At 29.3% G+C, this 24,551-nt stretch overlaps 1 protein-coding gene across 1 annotated transcript; it reads left to right on the top strand.

Moving 5' to 3' along the window:
- Positions 1-2,907: 2,907 nt before the first annotated feature.
- On the top strand, positions 2,908-22,065 carry Ms (neuropeptide receptor myosuppressin). The gene is made up of 3 exons (XM_011070116.2): positions 2,908-3,378; positions 17,785-17,990; positions 19,277-22,065. Exons 2-3 carry the CDS (start codon positions 17,792-17,794, stop codon positions 19,363-19,365), a joined length of 288 nt encoding a protein of 95 aa, XP_011068418.1. The 5' UTR covers positions 2,908-3,378; positions 17,785-17,791; the 3' UTR covers positions 19,366-22,065.
- The last annotated feature ends 2,486 nt before the right edge of the window (positions 22,066-24,551 follow it).

Genomic DNA, 24,551 nt, shown 5'->3' with positions numbered 1-24,551 from the left:
AATTGAATTAATAAAAATTTGCGCTACATAATTTTATCCATTTCCCACGAGACAACTCCATGGACATTTTTTAATTGATTCTGTCCCATAATTTGTTTGTTTTATTTGCCGTTTATATTATTTGCTTTCTTTCCTAGTGAGAAATGATAATGGAATCGACGTCAATTCGATATCGATTTCACTGTCATTTCTCACTGGAAGCTTTGTTTGTGTCGTTTTACGAAATTTCTACTTTGCACTTTGATTATGTTTGCATTATTGGTATTATAGCGGCAACTTTGTTGATATCTTACTTTTCGTGTGTAAATTTTTTTCATTCGTGTTTAATTATCTAAATTATCGTAAATTGATCTTGTGTCTATGCAATCAAATTATTATTATTATTACATATGAATTGATTAAAAAGAAGATAAAAAAGAAGAGTCTCTAAATTTTTTAATGTAACTATATATTTCTCATTAATAATTTTAGAATCAAATTTATGATTATGGAGATGGATCGCTCTTATCGATATTCACATTTTAGAGATATATGTATAGAATGATGAGAGGCAAGGAAGAACTTCCAAGTTACGTGAGAGAATCTGCCTATATAGTTCATTGAAAAATCTCTAATCGTGTCATTCGTATTGCACCTGACGCCTCAGAATTAAATCTGTGTTAATACAATTCTATCAATAACTATTAACAATTAAACCTATGTACACGATTTATTTTTTCCTGCTGGATTGTTCGCGTTTCAATAAATTACTAGAACTATATAGCACATAGAACACACAGAATTTTTAGTAATTCTATACAAATCCAGCAAGAAAAAAATGCATTGTGTGCTGTAAACTTTACTTATTATGTTCAGCATTTATCATATTAAGCTAATGCAAGCAGATTATTTATTTATTATATATTTGTATATATATATATATATATATATATATATATATACTTTTGTGCATAATGCAATTAGATCTCGTTAAGACTCCTAAGTACTTTTCAATGTTGATGGATTATTCGAGAAATGTATAGAGTGAAAGGTATTATTGACATATTAAGCATTTAATTATTAAATTAGTTTAACTAAAATAGTGAAAGGTATATAATATAATAATATATAATAATTAAATAATTAAGCAATAATATATAATAATTAAGTAATTAATATATAATAATTACGTAATTAAATAATATATAAAAATTAAGCAATCATCATCACCATTTGATGACAGCCCTTTATGAGACTGACTATCCATTTTTAGAATTAAATGAATTCCACATATTTTGTCATTTCTTAAAAAAATTTGAAAGTTTCTTTAGATTCTCATCTTATTATTAAAAATTAACATGCTTTATTTCTATTGATAAATATTTGAATTACAAGGAATTGTGATATGAAACAAAGTTATAGAAAATAAGAGTCTTATGCAATAAAATAGACCTATACACAATTATGTAAATACTATTATATTAAAATCTTTTCTAAAATGAATGCGCTTATTATTAAAAGGAGCTTTTAAAATTTACAAAAGTTTTTTGAAAGATTACACAAAAACACAAAATATGTACGTGATCTTTTTGCTAAGATAAATAAAACATGAGCAGATATGAAAAGTAATTTCGAGAAAAATTTCTGTCATCTTAAGTAGGATACACGAGTAAAGTTCTACGTGTGTGCGACCACATAAATTACATACTATTTACTACATTCTGTGCACATAAATTACTCACTACTTTATTACTACTGTACATTCTATCTAAATTTATAGACAAGTAAAACAATGCATATTATTAATATGAGATCTTGGTAATGACATAAACTCTATGTTAAATAACTCTATGTATAAATAACACGTTGTATAAAGACTGACATAGAAACTAAAATTCTTTGCATAGAAGCAGAACAATAAGTCATTATAATATCAAAATGATGTCAAAATATCATTTACGATTCATTTTAACGTCATTTGACGTCATTTTGATGTGACTCGTTCTGCTTGGATATAATGCAAACATGCGGTAGTTAAAAGAAGATAAAAAAGAAGAGTTTCTAAATTTTTTAATGTAACTATATATTTCACATTAATAATTTTAGAATCAAATTTATAATTATGGAGATGGATCACTCGATATTTACATTTTAGAGATATATGTATAGAATGATGAGAGGCAAGGAAGAACTTCCAAGTTACGTGAGAGAATCTGCCGCCTATAGTTCAATGAAAAATCCCTAATCGTGTCAAAAATTTTATTAATTTTTTACATTTTTTTCAACATTAAAGAAGCTGATTAAAAATTTCGTTGAAGAATTATAATAATAAATATAAAAAAAATTATATTAAAGCTGCGAATATAACATAAATTATAAAAGACGATCTTTTATGTAATTCAGATTGATAAATGTAGGTATCATAATTAATTCAGTACGTGATAATTAATAATAATATACGACAAGTGTATTCCATTACTATATTATATATATATTCTATATATTTTATTTATCGGATGTAATTTATTAACTATATCTATATATATTATCATTGTCATTTCCCGTTATTACTTCATATGTTGTATTTTATGCAGAAAAATCGTCTTGTACTTTCTCAAATATCCCCGTACAAGCACCACCTTGTACATGTTTGCATGCACGTTGTCTTGCGTCCTCTGAGCTCCGCAAAAGCAACAAGTTTGATTGGAACCACGTTTCTTCGCCACACTACTTTACGTGAATGTGTCCTTTCGTATTACTAATAAAACTTTTATTCTGTGCGTATTGCATGAGAATGTGCGTCGCATCTCAACCCCGCGTGCGTCCCGGGTACGGTATGGGAAGGTGAGGGATGGTGAGAGAGGGTAAGTTACGCGTCGACGTATGATTTCTCTGGCGCCCCATGAAACGCGCATGGCAGTTGGAACAGCGCGTATTTAAGGGCTGATCTCCGGCTGTTCTCGCCACTGTCACACGGTTCTCGTCCGGGCCTCACGCCGGTCATCCCACGTTTGTCTTTGCAACCCTTTGTCCTTCTTCGTCGAGCCATCGTCGACGTTCACATCCGCGATACGTCGACGGCGATCTCCATTATCTTCTCGTTCACTCAATCCATCTCGCGCGTCACATCGCGAGACACATCCCGCGATCTTCCGCACCATCCCATCGTCTTTCCGCACGGACGTCTGTCCAAGTCGCCAAGTCAGAACTTCGGAGATCAAATTCAAGGGTATCACATCCTTCGTGCGAATTCACGGTCCCATTCAGGCTGACACCGACTCGCAGTCTACCGGTGCGATAAAGGGGGTGAACGAGCGCGACGAAGCCATAAGCCTCTACTTTTGCTGACTATCTGCTCTCAACGAGCCTCTTCTTTACTTATCTTCACGCTTTCAGCAGGTTGGTATCGTCCCGTTAAATGTTTAAATCTAATAGACTTTTTGTATATAATAAGTATTACCTAAGCTTTAAGTCTTAAACCGTAAGAAATTGACCAATCATAATCGAATGTGAGAAGAATAATCAATTAAATTGGTCAATTTCTTACGGTTTAAGACTTAAAGCTAAGGTAATGGCTTATTGTAAGAAGCTATTATAATTTTAACTCGCACGCGCAAAGTAAAAGATTATACTTTTTAAGAAAAATAAATCATGCGGTATAATTCAGATTTGCGTTTTTTAAAACACTCGTGCAAAGTTATTATATAATTAATATCTTTTGCAGAATCTTCTTTAAATTCATAAATAAATTAAATTCATGAGTCTAATGAGATTCGTTAAAGGAGTAAAAAATGCTCGTATATTTTCTTAAAAAATTAACACAATGTCATGGCCTATTTCGAGCTATAATTAAATTAACTTTAAATTAATATAATGTGTTAATTATATTAATTTAAAGTTAATTTAATTATAGTTCGAAATAGGCCATGACATTGTGTTAATTTTTTAAGATTCGTAACGGTAAATGTTAACGTAGATTTGTTAATATGGTTATATATAAAATTACAATATATAGGATCGTATTATACACAGTTATAATATTATGTAAATATAATTAATATGTAAATAAAATATTTTTATATCTATAGCTTTGATATTTGATATGATAATTGAAAGATTGCCACTCTGCATAAAAGTACGCATCTATTCTGCCATCACGTCTGCAAAATTTTAAAAAGTTTATATAAAAATATAAGTTTATAACGAAAATACAAAATATGTTGTTAAAAATTCGTCGATATTTTTATTTTACTTTTACGAAATAGAAACTTATACAAAATTTAACAATTTCGTATGTTGTGCAATTCAATATTTCTTGATATGGAGACAAGTTTTTATATTTACTTTTAGTTTTAGAAATCGAGTGTATCAACAACCTATTCTTTTTTTTTTTTAAATAACTCTTGCACACCCATGAAGAATATAACTTCATTAGGAATTGAAATGTTAAAGTGGCTTTAAAGCAATCGAGCAAACGTAATTCGTTTCAATGCAGATGTTTTTCTTTTTCAATGGTTGCGTTCATTCGATTTACGGAGCAAATGTCCGTTTATTATTCATTATTGGCGTAACACGTGCGTATTTGAAGCCAAAGTAGGATCTTGTGTTACATTTATATAAAAATAAAAATAAATATATAATTTTTCTACTATAAATTCCAATTTTTAAAACTAATATATAGAAAACTATTAATTGTGTAATGAAATGTAGAAAATTATAGTATTATTATTGACAGTAGTATTTATTAGCCTTTTTTTTGCTTACTAAGATTACGTTTTCCTTTGACATTTTTTTCGAAAATTCTTGTTGATTGGCAATGAATTTATTTCACAAATAAAATTTATTTTACAGGTGGAGATAATAAAAAGTGTATTTTATATACGGATCAAACATTTTATGTAAATATCATTTTAAGTGTATATTGTATCATCTACATACAAATCAAATCTTTTATTTACATAATTATTAAATAATTATATTTTACGTTATATAGGATTTTCTAAAATTAAGAAAAATAGAAATGTATTCCTCCAAAAATTCCAATTTTCAATAGTAAAGATATCTTCGAGGTACTAAAATAAATTCTTAAATTACGAGGAAACAAGAGCGAGAAACTTTTCTATGAATTAAATTCGAAAGGAACAAGTGCAAGACATTATTTAGTGCTCAATATGAAGTAAATTTTAACGGAACTTTTAATTACAAATTTAATTACGACGATACAAGACCGAAGTTCGAAAAGTTGTGATAAATCGTGATCTACTCGTTCTCGTTAAAGAAAAATCGATTTCGAATTTTTTAAGATAAAACGCTGTGCATACAATTTTACAATTTCAAGATTCTATACATATCATGTATCGATAATGTGTAAAACATTATCATACAGATGTGAGGGTACACCTAATCTTTCAGAGGAATTCAGTTTCAAAGTTTGACGTCTTAAGCTTACATTCGAATAAGGCGAATGAAATTGATGACGAACGTTTTAAATTTATTTGACTCTTTAGTAATGTGAGAATTCATCTACTTTTGAAATGTCAAACTCGAAAATTGATGTCTTGAAACATATATAGGATAAAGCGCTGTTGAATGCCGTTTCTCAATACAGTCGTGATAAATGAGCTTAAAATGATCTTGCGGTTCGACGCGTAAATAATTAATGCGAGATATCAGTAAATTAACGCGAGTTCATATTTTGTGTATAAATCTATAATATTATAATCAAAGTTACCACAAGACTAAAAATCAAAGAAATCAGAGAAATGTCAGGAAAATTAAAAACGATCAGGAAAAGTTAAGGAATTTTATAAAATTTTCTGGAAAATTAAAGTTCTTAATTTTAAAGAAGTTTAATGTACGTATATCACCTATAATATATAATTTTGGAATACTATCAACTTAATAATTAAAAATACAAACAGTGCAAAGTGATTAATTAATCATTAATTGTAAGTAATTGACTATAATTGCTATGTTAAATTAATTTCTCAATCAAATATTTAACGATTTTCTAAATAAAAAATATAAAAAAATTCAAAATATTATTGAAATTAGGGAAAATCATGAAATTTTGTCTGGAAATCAGGGAAAAATTATGGAATCTTAGGATGAGTAATTTACGCCTGAATTACTTCGATTACGTTATACGAGATAGAAAAGGGCACTATATACGCTGATCATTACGAAAGACTGATATTGTTCGTTCCTCGATTTGCGTTTTATCATCCTTAAAACGATAAATGTTCTGCAATACGCGCGGAATGAACATAACAGTTGGATTACAAATTGCATACCGGTATTGATTTAATCAATTCTCTCTGTACCTATTACTATTTCTGCATTACATTGTATTACTATCTCGCGTAATAATATACAAGCTCTATAAACGAGATGTAATATGGCAGTTACAAATATCACTCTCATTAGCATTCAATTAACGCAGGCCCTTAATTAATGATGTGCGCGTTCAACATTCTTATCTTTTCTTTTCATTTGTTAGTCTTTAATTTCATCATTTTTCAGCACGTTAATTGGAATCACCACAAAGATATTACGGATAAAAGGGAATAAAAAGGAAAAACTGCAAATTAACTATTGTTTTAATAAAACAGCTTTGCGAGACAATTATACACATTTTCTATATTTTTTCTAGCATAAGTTAATTTTCTCAAAGCTTTCATTACTTATCCATCGTAAAATAGATAAGAGAAACGAATTTCGCAAATCTCATAGAAGCTGTTCGCTTCAAATATATTATATCTCTTTCCTTTTTTCCTTCCACAAACGATATTATATATTGTATCTCCTTAGCCAACCTTTACAGAAATTTAATATTGGCCAATATTAAAAGACAGTAATTAATCAGTTATTTTAAATATTCAAAACTGTTCTTGAATACTTTTCGTACTTCAAATAAGTGATTATCATCTTTTAGTAATAAATCGGCCAGTATTAATTCTCATTGTGTAAACGACGGTGTTCTAAGCGATTTTTCAAGTTATGAATATGATGAATATTTTAAAAAGAAGTGAATATGGACACGCCGTTCTGCTTCTAAACAAACTTATGGAAATGAGAGAAGATCTGTGAAAATCGGCAGTGAACGTTATTTTCTCGCTGAGCAGCGGATAGATATTCAAAATCGAGCGCGGACACAATTTACACGCAACGCATATTTGTGTACAAATAAATAAAATGATTTTTTCATGTTTCTTGATTATTTTTACAAGTAAATATATATAACGAAAAATTTTGTATTTAGTATTATCTTAGAATAAAAATGGCAAAAACTTTGCTGAAGAGGTGTTACGATTTTTTTTTGTTCTCTTACAATGTCATTCCATACATATTTTTATATTTACGAAAATGTGAAATGAGATAATTGTGAATTATAGATTTAAATATAAAATAAATTTTTTAAAGTTAAATGTCAATTTTTCATACGAACACTTATTTTTATAAATTTCAAAATTGTAAGACTTCATATCCCGAACTTAAGCATTTAAAAAGAAAAATTTAAGCATTAAAGATCCAGCTTTTATCGTTATAAGCTTTAAATTCTTACTTGTGTATTCATATATATTTATATGTATTCATATACGGTCTTAATAAATCATTTATTATTAAAAAAATGTATTGGCATATTTTTTAAATTAAAATATGTACCTTAAACTTTCTTTTCCATTTTTAATGATTAGATTTTGTTGATTTGTTCAAAAGTTACAAATTTTTAAACATATACTTTTGGTTTATATATTTGCAAAAATAAAATATTTAAACAAATAGATTTGTAAAATTATGTAAAAATTTTTTATTAAGAATATTTAAGAAATTACATGAATTTTTTATATTTTTTAAGCCATTTAATTCATTAAAAAAACTAGACATTATATTGACTTCCGTGTACACTTAATGCGTACAAAAAAATGATGTATACAATAAGGATTAAATTGGCCAGTATTAGATTTCTGCATAAAGGAAGGCTTTTAATCACTGAATACATATATTACGGATCTCTTGCCATATATTACGGAATTTTAAACGATATCTCATAAAAAGCTAGTCTTCAGACTTAAAGCTCGGAAATTTATTCTCATTTAAGTAAATACTGAAAATCACGATCTCTCCGCTTTACAGCTTTAAAATGGCGCAACAGGGATAAATCCGGGAGTGACCTTATTATATATACTGAAACTCTTTGATATTTCGAAAGCACGTGGAAAGTTCGCAGCTAATATTGCGCGTGTAAATAGGCAAAGATTTTTAAGTTATATGGACTTCCTGCAAGTTATCTCTCTTATAGAAATTTGATATTAATAGTAACGAATTTATCACTTATTTTAAAATTACAAATATTCTTTTGATATTATTTTTGATATTAAAAATATTATTAACAGTATTTTTAATACTCAAAATAAGTGATTAATCGGTCAATACTAGTATTAAATTTCTATAAGGATAAATTTCTATAAGGAGAAATTAACCAATCATAATTGGTTATTCTTCTCACGTTCACAGAGAAAAATATTTGTTTGAACTGGGGAGAGTTCTGTTTACATTTATTGCTTTATTGAAACAAATTTCATAAATAAAACATATTTTGTAAAACATATTTTTTTAAATAAAACATAAGAAACTCTGATTGATTTTCTTACGCGTTATTTTATGCGCATCTTTATGCGTTATGCAAAGATCTAAGCGCCGATCTTATACTTCCGAAAGCAAACATGATGCCGAATGCACTAATCTCTTTCGGCTCGCAAGGATGAATCCTTGCGCGGACAGAACGGATGAATCCTGCACAGGTTCTGCCTCTAATACGCAACTTTTGCAAGTTTAATCGCGATTGTAATATGGGAGGTACAAACTCGTAATTCCGCGTCCGTATCATGATGTACAAGTAGACATCATATTTGCATCATGGTCCATATCAACATTTATACCGTCCATGGACATCTTCCTGTATACGGAATGACGTAAACTCTCCTGTGTGCCGCATTAAATTGCGATAGTTCTAACGAGTACGACTGTTTCGGCGTCACTATTCCGCTTGATCTCATCCTAAAACAACACGAGAGAGTTTCGGAGAAGCTGGACGCTCAAATGATAAGATCGATCGGTGACGTCTCATTGCTCGTTTGACATTATCTTGTGAATGACGTACGTCTCAATTCGCCTTGAGATAATTTCCGTTATCTATTGATAATCATGAAATTCTTTCAGTAGTTGCTCATTGGAAAGCTTAAGAAAGCTTGTCTGTTCCTTTTATTAAAAGAAAAACGTTACGAAAGAGATCGCAATAAAGAAGGATTTTAGGTAGTAAAATATCACGTTAAATTGGTAGCTTCATTAGAACCTTTCTTTGGTAGTAAAAACGAATACAGATACAAGGCTCGTTAGTGTCCCATTTTTTCATGTTAAACTCATTAAAAATTTTCTTTGACACCCACTGGTAAATTATATTTATACTTAAAAAATATGAAAATACAGTTGTGCAGTCACAAAGAATGTTTATCTGTCTTCGTCCTAATGGACTCTTATGACGGCTTGCAAAGAAGTAATAAAAAGCGCCTAATTTAAAGCCTTTAAAGTACAATAAATGTAATGTATAATAAACAGATCCCACAATTAGACGAAAAGTTTTGTCATTAGAAGTACATTCTAGCGTTAGCTGTCTCGGAAGAAATGAAGAGAAGTAGAGTTTTTTTTCATATGATCGCATAAATGATTTATTCAGTTACGAGGAGAATTTGATATCCTCTTCTTTTTCTTCTTTCTTTTTGCCGAAGTTGCTAGATTTATTGGAATTGCCCACACGATAACATACGGATTACTTTGATGTAAAATAAAAGCAAATGGCATTTAAGCTGGCGAATATGACGTAACTCAGTTATTACGCTTGTTGGATGTAGAATGCCATATAAAGCAGAATCTACGAAATGTGAAGGTTTCTGGAACAAGCTGACTTCCAATGGAAGTGATGTGGAGAACATTAATAGAGGATTGATATCGACGATCTCTTTCACAATTTCTCTCCGTTGCCTCGCAACTAAAATCATTTTCGATGTCTCTCTAATAAGACAAATACCGAAAATAATTTTTTACGCACTTTACAAGAATCTATGGACAGTGATGTGGTATAGATGCAGGACGATAATAGTTAAATAAAAAAAGAGAGAAAAGAAAAAGAGGGACAGAGATTTGAGAGGAAGGATTATACTCTTACACTGCAGACATGAAATCGGTAGTCGAGCCAGAAAAATTGGGACAACGATACGTAAATCAAGAATTCCGATACAGCGAACATATAGGTATTTGTTTAATCCGGAATAAAATTTTTTAAATTCGATCATTATTTTATGATTTATTCAGACTGAATGCCTTTAAGATCATATCGAGAAGTAAAATTGAATATATCGAATATATTAAGATTATTATATTCAACATTAACATTAACAGAAAAATATTTGGAAGATATTACTATCAATATTTAATTTCGATTAATTGTTCTTGGCTATTAATAGTCATTTCAGATAAATGAGCTTAATCATTTTTTAAAATTAAGTTCATCATCTTCTTTTTGCTTATGAAAAAGTCAGTTTCAACAAAAAAAAAAAAAGAAACGAGAAGGGGTATCTAAAATTCTCGATTCTTTCGGATGAAGTATATATCTGTATGATTGCTTTTGGTGACGAAAGAATCTCGTCATTTTCCCGCTTTCACGATATTAATATTTCATCGTACTTTTAAAGATAGCTGCGTGAAGTCGATTCGCGTAACGCGTGTAGTAGTATGGTTCGTATGATATGTTCGGTTCGTATGATATGTATTATTCCAGTGATATCGGAGAAGCGGAGAAGACTTGAACATAGCCGGCACTTTCAAAGTATATGTGTGCTGTGCGTATGCATACTTGTGTATTAATGATTCAGGGAAGATTTCAAGACAATATATGAAATATGTATTGATGTATTCTGTCCATATTTTTTTCATATGCATATATTTATTTCTTCATCTTCGTATGCTTATCGTAGAACGCGACTTCTTCAACTAAGAATTTTTTAATCCTCTAGACAGTGAATCTATTGAATTAATTTAATTGTGAATTTCTTCGACAAAAATGTTATGTTACGTAAACAATTTAATTTTCTTTATATAATATTTGCAAATTTAAATCATTTTTATTAAAATATGTTAAAATAGTAAATTCGGTTAGACACACTAATGTATCTTAAAGCTGTTTTGTATTGATTTAGTCTTATATGAAAGTAAAATATATGTAAAGTAGTAGATTTTATTCAACAGCACAATAAAATATATTGAGGATTTCTTGATTTAATTCGTTTTTATATTTATTGAAATTAATTAGTGACTGTTAATTTACATAAATTAAATAAATTTTATAAATAGATAGATTCGATATTAGTAATTGAATTACAGATTTTGAGTCAACTCCAGAAAGTTAACACACGCTTATTATTTTTATTATTATGAGTTTATATATACGCGTTTTTATTACAGTTTATCAAAATGAAATACGAATATTTGTTTATATATATATATATATTTTTTTTTTTAAATAGCATATGCAATAATGTGCAAAAAAATTCTCGTATGTATAATATATTAATCTGTGAGACATTTTTTGCTTTTAAACTTCCACGTTAATAACAATAGCGTTTCTATTCTGCTGCAAAAAAGAGCGATCGGTGTTTATCGCAGTATTATCTTGGTTCATCTTTCCTTAATCGCTGTTAAGAACATTTAAGTACACGTCAGAATCGAAAGTTTCATAATTACCTCTGGTCATTATCTTTCTTGAAAAATTTCCGATGGTCAAAATCTCTCTATCAATTTATTTCATCCGCATATTTCTTTTTTTTTATCGTTGTCCGATTTTTTATTTATGATTGCAACTACGTTAAATCTAAAATACGTATAGGTCACGTACAGTACAGGCAATTGATTATGCACATAGGGGAATATACACGCATATCGAAATGATTGAAAACGCACGTTTTTAGCATTGAATGGTATTACCTATTTGTCGCATCGCCAATATTTACATACACGTGCTCTTGCAGTTGATGATAAACAAGTGTAAACAATGCTACAACCATCTCTTTAAATCTTCGCATTTTAATTTCTACATTTCACCAAAATGGAGTTTAAGAATAAAGAATTAAATGAAATTTGTGTTAAAAATAGGTTAAATTGAATTTAGACTGAGACGATGTGTTGATGATCTAACACAAAGGCTTCTTTGCCCGAAATTATTTTTTTTCGCCCAAGAAGAACAAGAAAGTCAAAATAATAATATCAATTTGATGTCATTCACTGATTAATGATCAAATTTGTCATTATTTATCCTGATTCAATAATATGATATTATTTTGACTATTATCCCTCTTAGGCATTGTCTTTATTTCTGAAAAATATTTGAAAAACTTTATTTTTTAATGTCATTGTATTAGAATAAAATCTCTTCTCTTAAAATATTTACTCAATTTTTTTACGTGTATGCGATCTGACGTATCTCGTTAATCTCGTTGACTCTTCCACTCGTTTTTCTCTTCTTATTTTCCCTCTTATTTTTGACATAAGCTTTTGTGGACGTCAAGATAAACTTATACAATCACGTTTACTTTGCGAAAAAAGAGGAACATTTCCTAACTAGAAATGACAATAGAATCGACATCAAATCGATGTCAATTTAACATCGAATCGACATCAATTCCATTGTCATTTCTCACTGGGTTACAAGAATCATTTTATATAGCTTAAAATATACAGAAAAGAATCTACTTTAAAGATAAATAAATAAAAAATTTCGCGATCATTTTAGAAAATTGGTCAAGAAGACACATGTTAGACGCTGTAACGTAAAAAGATTTTAGAATCTTTCTTGAATATTTGCATACGTCAACATGCCTTTCTTAAAAGAGGATTTCTTGATATATACTTTTTCTTCTTCCTCTCTCGAGACTTGGAACGATGGTTTTATTCAAACAAATTTTACTTTCGACGTCGTAACGTCTACGTATATTCTATCTGAACGTGATATATAAAACGGCTCGGAGCATACATAAAACACGATTACTGCGTTCATCAACTGTGAGCGTTGGCGAATCAGCAACAGGTTGCCTATTTGCCTCAGTAAACTTTATACCACTGGAAGGCTTACTCAAATGGAAGCTCGAAAGAAAGGGGAAAGAATGTATACAAGCCTATCTTCTTTTTCTATTGTTTCACTATTCGACTTGAAACATTAGTTTAAAGACAGTTGTATTTATAATTCTATGTACCTTTTTTAAACGGTTATAAGATATCAGATATATTTAGGAACTTATATAAAATAACAATAAAAATACATGAAAAATATATACATGAATTAATACGTGTTATTTGAAAATATGTTAAAGATTACTGATGTTAGTAAAGTTATAGGATATTTTAATGGCTCTTGGATGATCAATATATATTATTGAATTCGATATTACACAATATTTCTTTGATCATCAGGGAACAATGTTGAGGGTTTTCTGTGGTACCTTTTGTGAATAAAAAGATCTTTGAAATATTGGTCGTATCCACAGAGTGACCAATATTTTACAAGTTCTACAATGTATTTCAAAGAACTTTTTATTCGCATTGTACCCCTCAAATCCTCAACATTATCCCCAGAGGATTAATAAAATATTGCGCAGTATCAAATATTGTTTAATAATGTTGATTGTTTAAGAGCTGCTAACATATATAACTTTATATTTATAACTTTACTGAGTAAAATTGTTGAAACTCTAAATTAATTTTTAAATGATTGAAACATAACTGAAAGCATAATGATGTGTATACAAATTTTATTAACTTTATTTATACCAATATTTCCTTAAATATAGCGCTATTATCATAACAATTTTCGGTTTCCGAAGAAAAATATATAAGAAAATGTAGAAATAAAACAATCCCCGAATAGTTGCGAGAAAAGTTCTACCTTCCTTTGTCCGAATTGCTTTGAAAGAACCTTGTATAAAATTTTAATATGTTATTTAAGTAATGGAACGCGAAATTTTTGGACGATATGAGTTTCTTCCTCTTCCTCACAAAGAAGAGAAGATATCGAATTTATTCGTCCTTTGTCCACAATAGAAATTTTTGCTCCGACCTTGTTCTATTCGGCCATTTATCCATTATCCATTTGAACAAAACAAAGATCTATCTAGAAGTCTGAACACGGGTACATTGACGTAACGCAATTTCTTTTCTCTTTTCGAATTCGTTTGTAGGGTTTTCTCCTGTTCTTATCAATAACTTCTATTTACTTGATATGTCTTTTGGATCACGTTTCCTATTACGACGCTTCGCTTTCCTTTCTCGGATGACTCTTATCGTTTCTAACATTCCTCTCGTATGTACAAATTAATTCATCTTACACGCGTCTCGATGGAATATATTTATGTTATGATTATAAATTATAATACATCGTCTGGGCACAGTATGATATCAAAAAGCGCGCAAAATAACATGATGTCTATTTGATAAAAAAATTTTATTACGTCTCGAAAGTACAGAAACCATTTTATACTGTTTTTTAAAATACGCAAAAGAAGCTATTACTTTGAAAAAAAAAATATTTAAATGAATTGAAACTGAAATAAATCTAATTGGTACTCTCTAAACCTTTTAGAATCAGGGCTGGGCATGTATTTAAAATACTTTTATTTGAGAAACATTTGATAAGATTATTGTATTTTGTATTTTGTATTTCTGCGGGGTACATAAAAATATTTTGTATTTCATGAGAGCATATAAAAATATTTTATATTTTGTACTTCAGTATTAATAACGAAAAACTGAAAGTATATTTTATATTTTGTATTTCAAATACTAAAATTGATAATAAATTTTATTATTTGAGTTACAAAATATAAAAAACTTGCAATCTTTCGATTTTAAATACAAAATCTTTTATGAGCTCCTTTTGAAATACAAAATTTTAATAATATTTCGATCACTAAAGCTTTGTATAAGATATGTATAAAATATTTATATAACATTTCAAAAAATTAATAGTAATAAATATTCTGCGACTCTCAGTAGCCTTATAATCTTATTGTTATTTATTATTTTAATAAATATTTATCATAAATATTCTGTGCTGTCTGGGAAGGGATGTGTGAGTGATTTGAAGATTATTTATTGCTGACGAAGACTTTAAAGTGTGTGAGTCAAATATTATTTTTCATGAACATTAATTTTTTATTCATTTGACTTTATAAAATTAGACTGACTTTTTGCAAAGGCGCTCTTATTATTGCGCCATACTCATTGATCTGTTGTTTTTAAATCAATACATTTTTAAAATTAAATGTAAAATTAATGTAAAATTAAACAATTTATAATGTATAATTAATTTTGAAGGTCAAAATTGAGGGGATATAATGTAATTATGAGACAGAGTCCCCGAAATCATTATAAGATTTGCATGAAATCGCAATGTATAATCCGATAATTACATAACAACTATGAGAAATAGTCCCAAGCAAAACCACAAGTCATTATGATATCAAAATTATGTCAAAATGACTTCAAAATGATCATTAAAAGTCATTTTTCAATCACTTCCGATTCATTTTAGTATCATTTTAATATTATCGTGACTTATTCTGCTTGAGGTTGTGTGATATTAGATAAAATCAATTATTTTACCAAATGACTTCATACATGGTGAAGAAAATTATTTTAAGGAAAGGAAAATAATAATAAGTTTTTTGGACTGCTTCACGTATCTTTTACAAACGTTTTATACATTCTATTTAATTTTTTACTGATGTACAAGGATGTCGATTAATTATATTGTGATGTTATTGGTTGACATTATTTTAGTATCATGGCTACATCTGAAGTTCAAGGCTAATCACTCTTAGTATTGTGCTCTCACGTTATGTGGTAAGATATGTCAATCGACTTATCGAGTATTATTACGATATTTTCCTTCTGAATTGCGTGAACATCGATATGTGAATATGACATCTAATTCTCAATAGGTCCCCGCTATCGTATTAAGGAAAGCGTACGCTTAGGAAGTCGGGCCGCGCAACACTCGTGGGTCAATATATGCGGATATTCACTTCATGATACAATACAACTGTGAAGCAGAAAATAGAACAGGGATCCCAGAAAGTGGCTTGATGGGATTCATGATTTAAATGTCTGTCACGTCTGCTTCATTTGCTCACAGGAACTCTTGCTCTTCGAATTTTATGTTTCTATATTCTGCAAACTCATTACATATATTTAATTGTTATCTATATTTCTACCAGATTACTATTTGATGAAGAAGCAAATCAATTTTGCTGCAATAACAATTGTTCCATGTTACAGTAAAATTTCCTTTCTTAAATCAGCAAATAGAATCATTTTTCTGAGTTTTACTCATAGAAATATGTTAACTTGTTAAAGCAAACAGTCTATCATCAGAAAATGCAATTTTATTATTACATGTAATTATTGTTGATAGATTGTTGTCATAAAAATAAAAAAAAAATTAGAAAATAAATAAAGAAGATAGAATAAATTTGTTGTTGGAGCAAAGCAATTTGGAAGTCTAACCCTTACGAAAAAATAAACTCTTAGCGGTCCGAAATAATACTTAAATTGAGTATATTAACTCCCAAATAAACCTCCAATTTGAGGATGAACACTCGATTTGAGTGTCACTTTGGATCCACCAAGAGTGTATTTTTTCGTAAAGGAAGAAAGTTATTTCAGTGAATAAAATAATTCTTTTTAAGAAACTTTTGATAGCAATTAATTTATTGCAACAGTTAAATACTACATTTTAACTCTAATTCCCTTTGATTTCATTGCTATTTGCAAAACTGAAGGATGTTAGTGATCGGCGTGAACAACATTATAGAGTAAAGTCGTCTGTTATGAGATAAACTCTTAATATGAGACAGCGGGGTTTCTGTGAAACTAATATGCGCATGTGGTCGGTTCCATCATGAACTTATTACTCTTAGGGTAAAATCTATTTAGTGTAGAAAATTCATTATTAGATCATGCATATAGTTGTTGCGAAAAAAGATTTGTGAAATTAAATGTATAATATAATATCTGTAAATTTAGATATTGTGAAATTAGAAATTTTATCGAGATGAATCTTTAATAATTGAAAATTATTATATAATAAATAAATATTCGGTAATAAATTCTACACAGCGATAGAGCAAAAATTAATAGAAAAATATAGGATGTGATGATTGGCTTAATTGTAAAAATTAGGTTTAGATGGTAATTGTGAAACTGTAAGGTGTGGGGCTTAAAATATAAGATACTTTTAATTTCTAAAAATTAAGAAATTAAAATTTTATTTTTTTTCTGACGGTTTTATTTTATAATAAGTATATAAGTTTGATATATTAATTGTAATTGATTTCTAGTCTTAGGATTATTCTGTTTTTAAAATATAAAGTCATCGAAAAATTATGCAATTACTAGATATAATTAAGATTGAAAGCTTTTCATAATTTTTTTCTTCATTTCCTATTATAAAATATCATCTTATATAAAGAAACCCTTGTGTCTCACATTAGAAACATTTTTTTAATTAATAAAATTGACAATTTTGATAAAAATCTTTATATACAACAAAGTATAGTTATTATCGATTGCTAACTTTTGGCGATAAAACTTGATTATATTTCCTATAACTTTGAAATAGAAGTTAAAAGTTAAATAAATTACAAGCCTTTAAAAAAAGGTATTTCATATTAGGTATCTTTATTCTATTCTTCCTTACAGCCCGAAAATGATGAGTTCGACGATAATGATCCTCGTATCCGTGACAACTATGGCAATCCTTTCCGGCGAAGCTCTCGCCGGGTCGCCTGGTATTTCATGCAACCCAGGATTTCTTGACGAACTTCCACCTAGACTCCGTAAAATCTGCATGGCCTTCGCCAGAATATGGGACGTTAGGGATATGAATGACTTCATTGACGACAAAGGTAATCGCCTGTCTAAGAGTGGGATTTCATTTATGTGTTTTTGTCGTATGACAATTATATGCAGGACAGAAAGATCCTCGGATCTCTCTATCCTATAGCCAATCAACAGGCTTGAAAAATTTGTCGTACGACAAAAACGCACAAATAAAAGTCCACCCTTACTGAATCATTCGTTTTATCGCTACGTGCCGTTAAAGGCATTTTAATTTATTTGAATGAATAAAAAGCGAATGTCACGCGATTGCGCACGAACAACACGTGCTTCTTCCTGATCTTTTTGCTATTACTGCTTAATTAATTTATATTATCGCCACTCGAAAACTTTGTCAGTATATATAATTAATTTTAAATTCTGCGCCTGAACATCACCTAAGGAGAATGTAATTGTGAAATAGTGTCTCTGAAATCATTACAAAATCTCTATGTAATCATTTTACAATCAGATAATTATGAAGTCTCAAAAATCTTTCATGTAGAATAATCAGAAATTATAAGTCATATGTAATCAGTAGAAATTATTTTGAATTTCTGTGCAATTACTGGAAATCATGTGTAATCACCATAAAGTCTATAATGAAATTGTATACGATTATCATAAAATTTAAATCTGAAATGAATGTATAAATAATTCTAAGTAATAATAATAAGCTAACAAAACTAGAGCTTCTCAAGAAATTGAATTTAGTTTTTCATACTTTTCAAGGCTTAAAGTAGAATGAGATATCTACGCACCTCATTTTATTTTAAACAGGCCCTGAAAAATATGACGAATTAATTAGAAATTGTCTAAGCGGTGTTATTTCTCAATCTCTTATTTCAAGATCTCTAAGCAGAAAACGTAAACAATATGCAGCCTTTTTTATACAGATGACGCACATTCGGTTGCATTTCTTTTTACGTATAAGATTCTAGGAGTGCATTCCGAATTTGTTGTTTACATTCTGCTACATTAGAATTATATTAAGTGACTACGTCATAATGGTTTTAATCAAATAAAAACATTTGCAATTACTAGAAATCCGATAATTGTGCAATCATGAGAAATCATTATATAATCGGATGAAATCGTTTATTTTACTAAGTGACTTTATATATGTAATGAAGAAAATTATTTGCAATTAGATGAAATCATTTACAATCAGATGAAATCGTATGACATCAAACGAAATCATATAATCTGTGGGATATTTCAGTTCGTGGTTACCCCTTCGATACTATCCCATATACTGCGAAGGACTGATTGCGATAGGGATAATTATGCACGATTTGTGTTTGTATTGTTTCAGAATACCGGGAGAACTTACCGCGATACGACAGCGCTGTCAAGAGACAAGACGTTGATCATATTTTCTTGCGCTTTGGAAAACGACGTTAGAACCAGGCATTACACTCTGCTCTCTATTCGCAAGCGAATAGATAAACGATTCGAGTTACCTTTAAGTTTCTCATTCGATCATTCCGTCGTCTAGAGAACTCAGCGCGTCTACGGAAAATGTAAAAAAAAAGGGAAAAAAATGAAAAGAGTAAGAGCAACATTTCACCGAAAAATGATCTCGTTAACATCGTTAATGGTTTAATAATTTTCATTTTTATTTTTGCTGTATACAAACAGCATTTAAGAGATCAAATTGATCCTCTCGAGCGCTCTGAATCGTCTCTGCGTGAAAGTAAGTATATCTTGTTAAATATATGGATTTTATGCGCGTTAAAGTAATTAGTTTTGCTCTCTTTGTTTGACAAAAGCGAAAACTTTAAAGGAACTTTAATTAACAATTAAACATATATTATATTACAGCACTGATTAACAGCTATTATTCCGTTAGCAGAACAAAAATTTCACATTATAAGATAATTTTGTTACAAGATAATTTTGATAATATAAATAATTTTTCTTTGAACACTTTAATATCCCGACATGTTGGAGCACTGAAAATATAATCATGTAACGCTCGAGAAAGAATAATTAGATAGTTACGAAAATAAAAACGAATTTCACGATATTTCATTCTCTTTGTTGATCATATATAATTTTATGAGTAATGTCAAATGTCAACTGTTAAATATTAAATCTTCGAAAACTGAAGCTACTCTTAATTCTATATGTTGCCACATCATAAATAAAGAGTCTATCGCAATGATGTACAACCATTTTAATCTATGCTGTATCACACTGTGAATGTACCGAATTTACTAATTACTCGTCTATTAATTAATCAATTAATTACTAATGCACTACCTTTAACTATTAGATTATAGGTCAGATTAACAGTCATTTTAACAGTGTAAGTACGTAGGAACGTTGTGTCGTATCGATTTTTGCGCCAACTACTATTTTCAATTAACTCTCATCTTCGCGTCGCTTGTAAGATGATGATCCTTCATGTGAAAGTAAAGAATGTTATGCGTCTTCGCGTGCCATTTATCTTAAAAAATCAAGCATTTTACGCCTTGTAATGCGATCAGTAAGTGACACGAACAATTAGTCCGAACGCAAGATTGAATTAAACGTAAATTAAATTTATTCAAATTAATTTCCGAAACATGTATTAGTAATATCTCAAAATGCGGGCTCGTGTTCGTTATTTAATTTAATTTCGTTAATCCAAATGAGATTTCCTTGATTATATTTCAATGATTACCTGACAGCACAGAATATTTATGATAAATATTTATCAATATATTCATTTTTTAAATGTTACATAGAATTTCATACATATTTTATATAAAGCTTTATTTTGGAAATATTGTTAAAATATAGATTAAATATTTTCATTGTGTGATATTTATAATAAACATAAATCAATATCTTTAATAAGTATTTTTTTACTTGGATTATATATATGTCTCATTAAATATTTTTTTAGCATTTACAATATATATAAATACAGTATATATTTCATAATATTTATAATAAATATTTATAATCTGTGTGCAATCCACCAAAAATATCTACAAAATATTTAGAATAAATATTTATAATTTATTTTGTAAATATTTTATGAATATTACGTGCTGTTTGGGAATCTATAGAACTATTTGGTAAACAGAATTGGAGAGAGAGCCAGATCCACAACATTATTTTTTCTTGATAAGAAAACGAAAGGAATTACTACTGCATTTGCATCTTTTTGAATTTCGTTTTATTTAATACTTTATTGAAATACATCATAAGCGTTAAATGTAAAAATGTTATTAAAATAAATTATTCTTGAGCGTTTCAAATGAATTTTCGTAAAAAATTAATTTTCAGTAGAAAAATATCAAAAAGAAATTACTGCTATATTTGTAATTTTTTTAATTTCATTTTATTGAATATTTTGTTGAATATTATATTATTAAGAATCCAAAGTTCTATTAAAATTATTCTTGAGCAACGTTTTTTGTAAATGATGCTGAATGGATTCTTATTAGCGACTTATTATAGATCGACTCTGAGTTTGATAATGTTTACTTTCCAAATTTTTTGGAGTAGAATCTCATTCTAAAGAATGAAAATTGAGTCAGTTGAAAAAGAGTGGCTTAACTTTTAGTCTTTAGGAATGAGATCTTACTTTTCAGAGTAATAATTCACTCTAAAAGTTTTATAGAGTAGATGTTTGCGTATCGATGCATTCGGGACAGCTTTGTTTATCGAAAAGGACGAAGATACAAATGAATGTTGTACTGCAGTTTCAATAAGTAAACCTTAAAATCAAATACTAAACAGCTAACTAAAATGTATGCTCTGCATTATCTGTCCCGATGTAACTGTCGAGACGGCACGTTCAGTTCCGATCCTTACAATCGCCATCGATCGCAAGATTATCCGATTATTCTCCAACTGTCTTGCCAACGTACGTGCCGGACCAAAGGTCCCTGTCCTAAGAGATCGCATTGTTTCCAACGTCTCTACGTCTTACGTCGTCGGATATATTCGCAGCTCGTTATGGATGTGTTAAGTATCACTCATGGAACGGATAAAACAGTAAGATATTGCTGATGCGACGCGTGCTAATACATTCATTGCGAAATAATAATATATTTATTATATATAACAGATAAATATATATACGCATATAAAGTGATTCTCTCAGAATGCTTTGTCGTTTATTATACACTACGCAACTGCACCATCCTTCGTCTTTCACTCTCTTTCTTTCTACATATTTGCTCTTTTGTTCACAATATTATGAATCTATTGTATACGGTATGAAATATTCCAAGCTCTCTAAATTACAATATCAAAGCGGTCGAGATTGCACTCCACCAGAAAATCGTCTGCTTGCGCAATGCATCTATATTTCGTCTCGATTACGTGAACTTAAGATTCTGAAGGAATCGGTATGAATATGCAATAGTATTTTTACGTGCAACTCGAATAACATAAAATGTTTTTATCAACGTAATTTATATCATAGAATATCACGTTCTTTGCTGAAAAAGAATTTGAGAAGAAACAAGGAAGAAGAAGGAAGAAGATGTTATGAGAGAGACTAACTTGATCCAAGCTCGATTTCCGGCGACAGGTGAATCTTGCGGAAATCGAGTTGTAAGAGAAAAGTACGAGAATGGTCGGAGCAGATCATGTCAACGAGAAGAGAATAGAGGTAGGCGACAAGTTAAGCGATGGTAGGTTTTTGTATGGTATAATAAGAAATAAAGTATCCCATTTTCGAGGATGTGCAGTCGTCCAACGTGGCGACTGTTCTTCAGCCAATCAAAATATTGTTTCAAATTGAATTTAAAAAAAGAATAAAAAAAAGAGAAAAAAGTAACATGATTACTACCGACTACTACCATGTGTTATAAGTGCATTAGAAGAGTGTTTCGAATGATTTAACAGTACGGGCACTATACTGACACGAAGTTTTTCGAATTTTTATTTAGCTACAGCAGATAGAATTTCATTTTTGTTTGTACATTTGTTTATATATTTTTATCAACACTGTATTTGAATTTAATGCTAACTTTCGGAAAATACTTGATTTGTTGTTTTATTAGTCTGCCACCATTAAGACATGCAATGGAATATCTTCTCAGACAGCACACAATATTTATAAAATACTTACAAAATATTTGTAAATATTTATAAAACTTATTTGAATTTAGTAAACATTTTGTAATCTTAAATTGCACAGATTACAAACATTTATTATAAATATTATAAAATATTTATTATAAATGTTATAGTAAATGGCTAAATATGCTATAGAAATACTTAATAAGACATCATAATCTAAGTATAAGATACTTACTAAAATATTTATTTATTACTTAAAATATTTAGTCAATATTTCAATAATATTTCTAATAATAAAACTTTGTATAAGATATGTATAAAATATTCATATAACATTTCAAAAAATTAATAATAATAAATATTTATCATAAATATTTTGTGTTGTCTGGGTATATATTCTTATACCACGAGTTATTGCGACATCTCGCATAAAAGGCGTCACGTTGCCACGTGATCGATTACGTTTAACAAAGTAAGTCACTTTGTTCTCAGAGAATCGCTTCCGTTATTCTCCTTTCTTCTTTTTTCCCATTTTTTTCTTTATTCGTCTAATACGTTTACGCGCACGTCACGTAAGTGGTCTCGACTTGTAAAACACAAGAAAATATTGCTGCATTTCTACCAACGCTAATATTTTCTGAGGACTTATCTTGTGTAATGTTTTATTTTTGCTGCCTTTCCGTATATTGTCTCACCGTATGTTCATTGCGGATATTTTAAATTTCCGCGTCTCGTGCAGACGTCGCCGTCATCGGTCTTATTTTCCGCGGTCCACACCTTACAATACGGACGGACATCCCTGTTTAGCAATTTAGAGAATACTGCATATGACGTTTCGAGAAATGTGTATTTTCCGCACTAAATGAAAATAAGTTAAGAATTTATTTAGTTTTTATTTATTTTCTCGAACTAACATTATAAAAATAATTGCGAGTATTAAAGGAAACAAACAGGAAACAGCTGTAATATCTCTCTCTCTCTCTCTCTCTCTCTCTCTCTCTCTCTCTCTCGTTAAGCGCAAAAATATATTTCGCTCATGCGAGAATTCAATTAAGTTTACGAGAACGAACTGAACATATGGATTAATACAATTAAATGCGGATCGCAAATTGTGCGAAAACGCGAAATTGTGGAAAAATCAATATGGGATATATTTTGGCCGAAAAATCCATCAAATAAGTCAAGGATTAAGGCAATGTATATTAAGAGAAAAAAAACGCAACTGAATGGGGACATAAAACACAGAAAGATATTACGCTACAATTGGGTGCAAATATCCGTCAAATAAGTGAGAGAAGGGAACATTCTTAGAGAACAAGATTGCCGAAATTAAACCGGTTCCTAAATTACACTGACCTAGAAATTTAATTATTGTATTTATACATCTTCTTATGGATTATTTTTTGGAGAGAATGATATATAGTATTATAACTGCTGCATTATATATTCATGTGATGAAACGTAGTAGGAATATATTACATAAATAAAAAGATCATAGTAGGAATATATTTACATAAATAAAAAGATCGTGATAGCGTTGCAGTTTTTATATTTCATAGCAG

Source organism: Acromyrmex echinatior, chromosome 7 (genome assembly GCF_024713525.1).
Source record: "Acromyrmex echinatior isolate Ae372 chromosome 7, ASM2471352v2, whole genome shotgun sequence".
NCBI lineage: Eukaryota > Metazoa > Arthropoda > Insecta > Hymenoptera > Formicidae > Acromyrmex > Acromyrmex echinatior.
This window is presented reverse-complemented; position numbering and strand designations above follow the sequence as displayed.

Coding starts and splice junctions, on each gene's coding strand:
- Ms (XM_011070116.2), top strand. CDS start 17,792: ATGATGAGTTCGACGATAATGATCCTCGTATCCGTGACAACTATGGCA. Junction 17,991..19,276: donor TGACTTCATTGACGACAAAG/GTAATCGCCTGT, acceptor GTATTGTTTCAG/AATACCGGGAGAACTTACCG.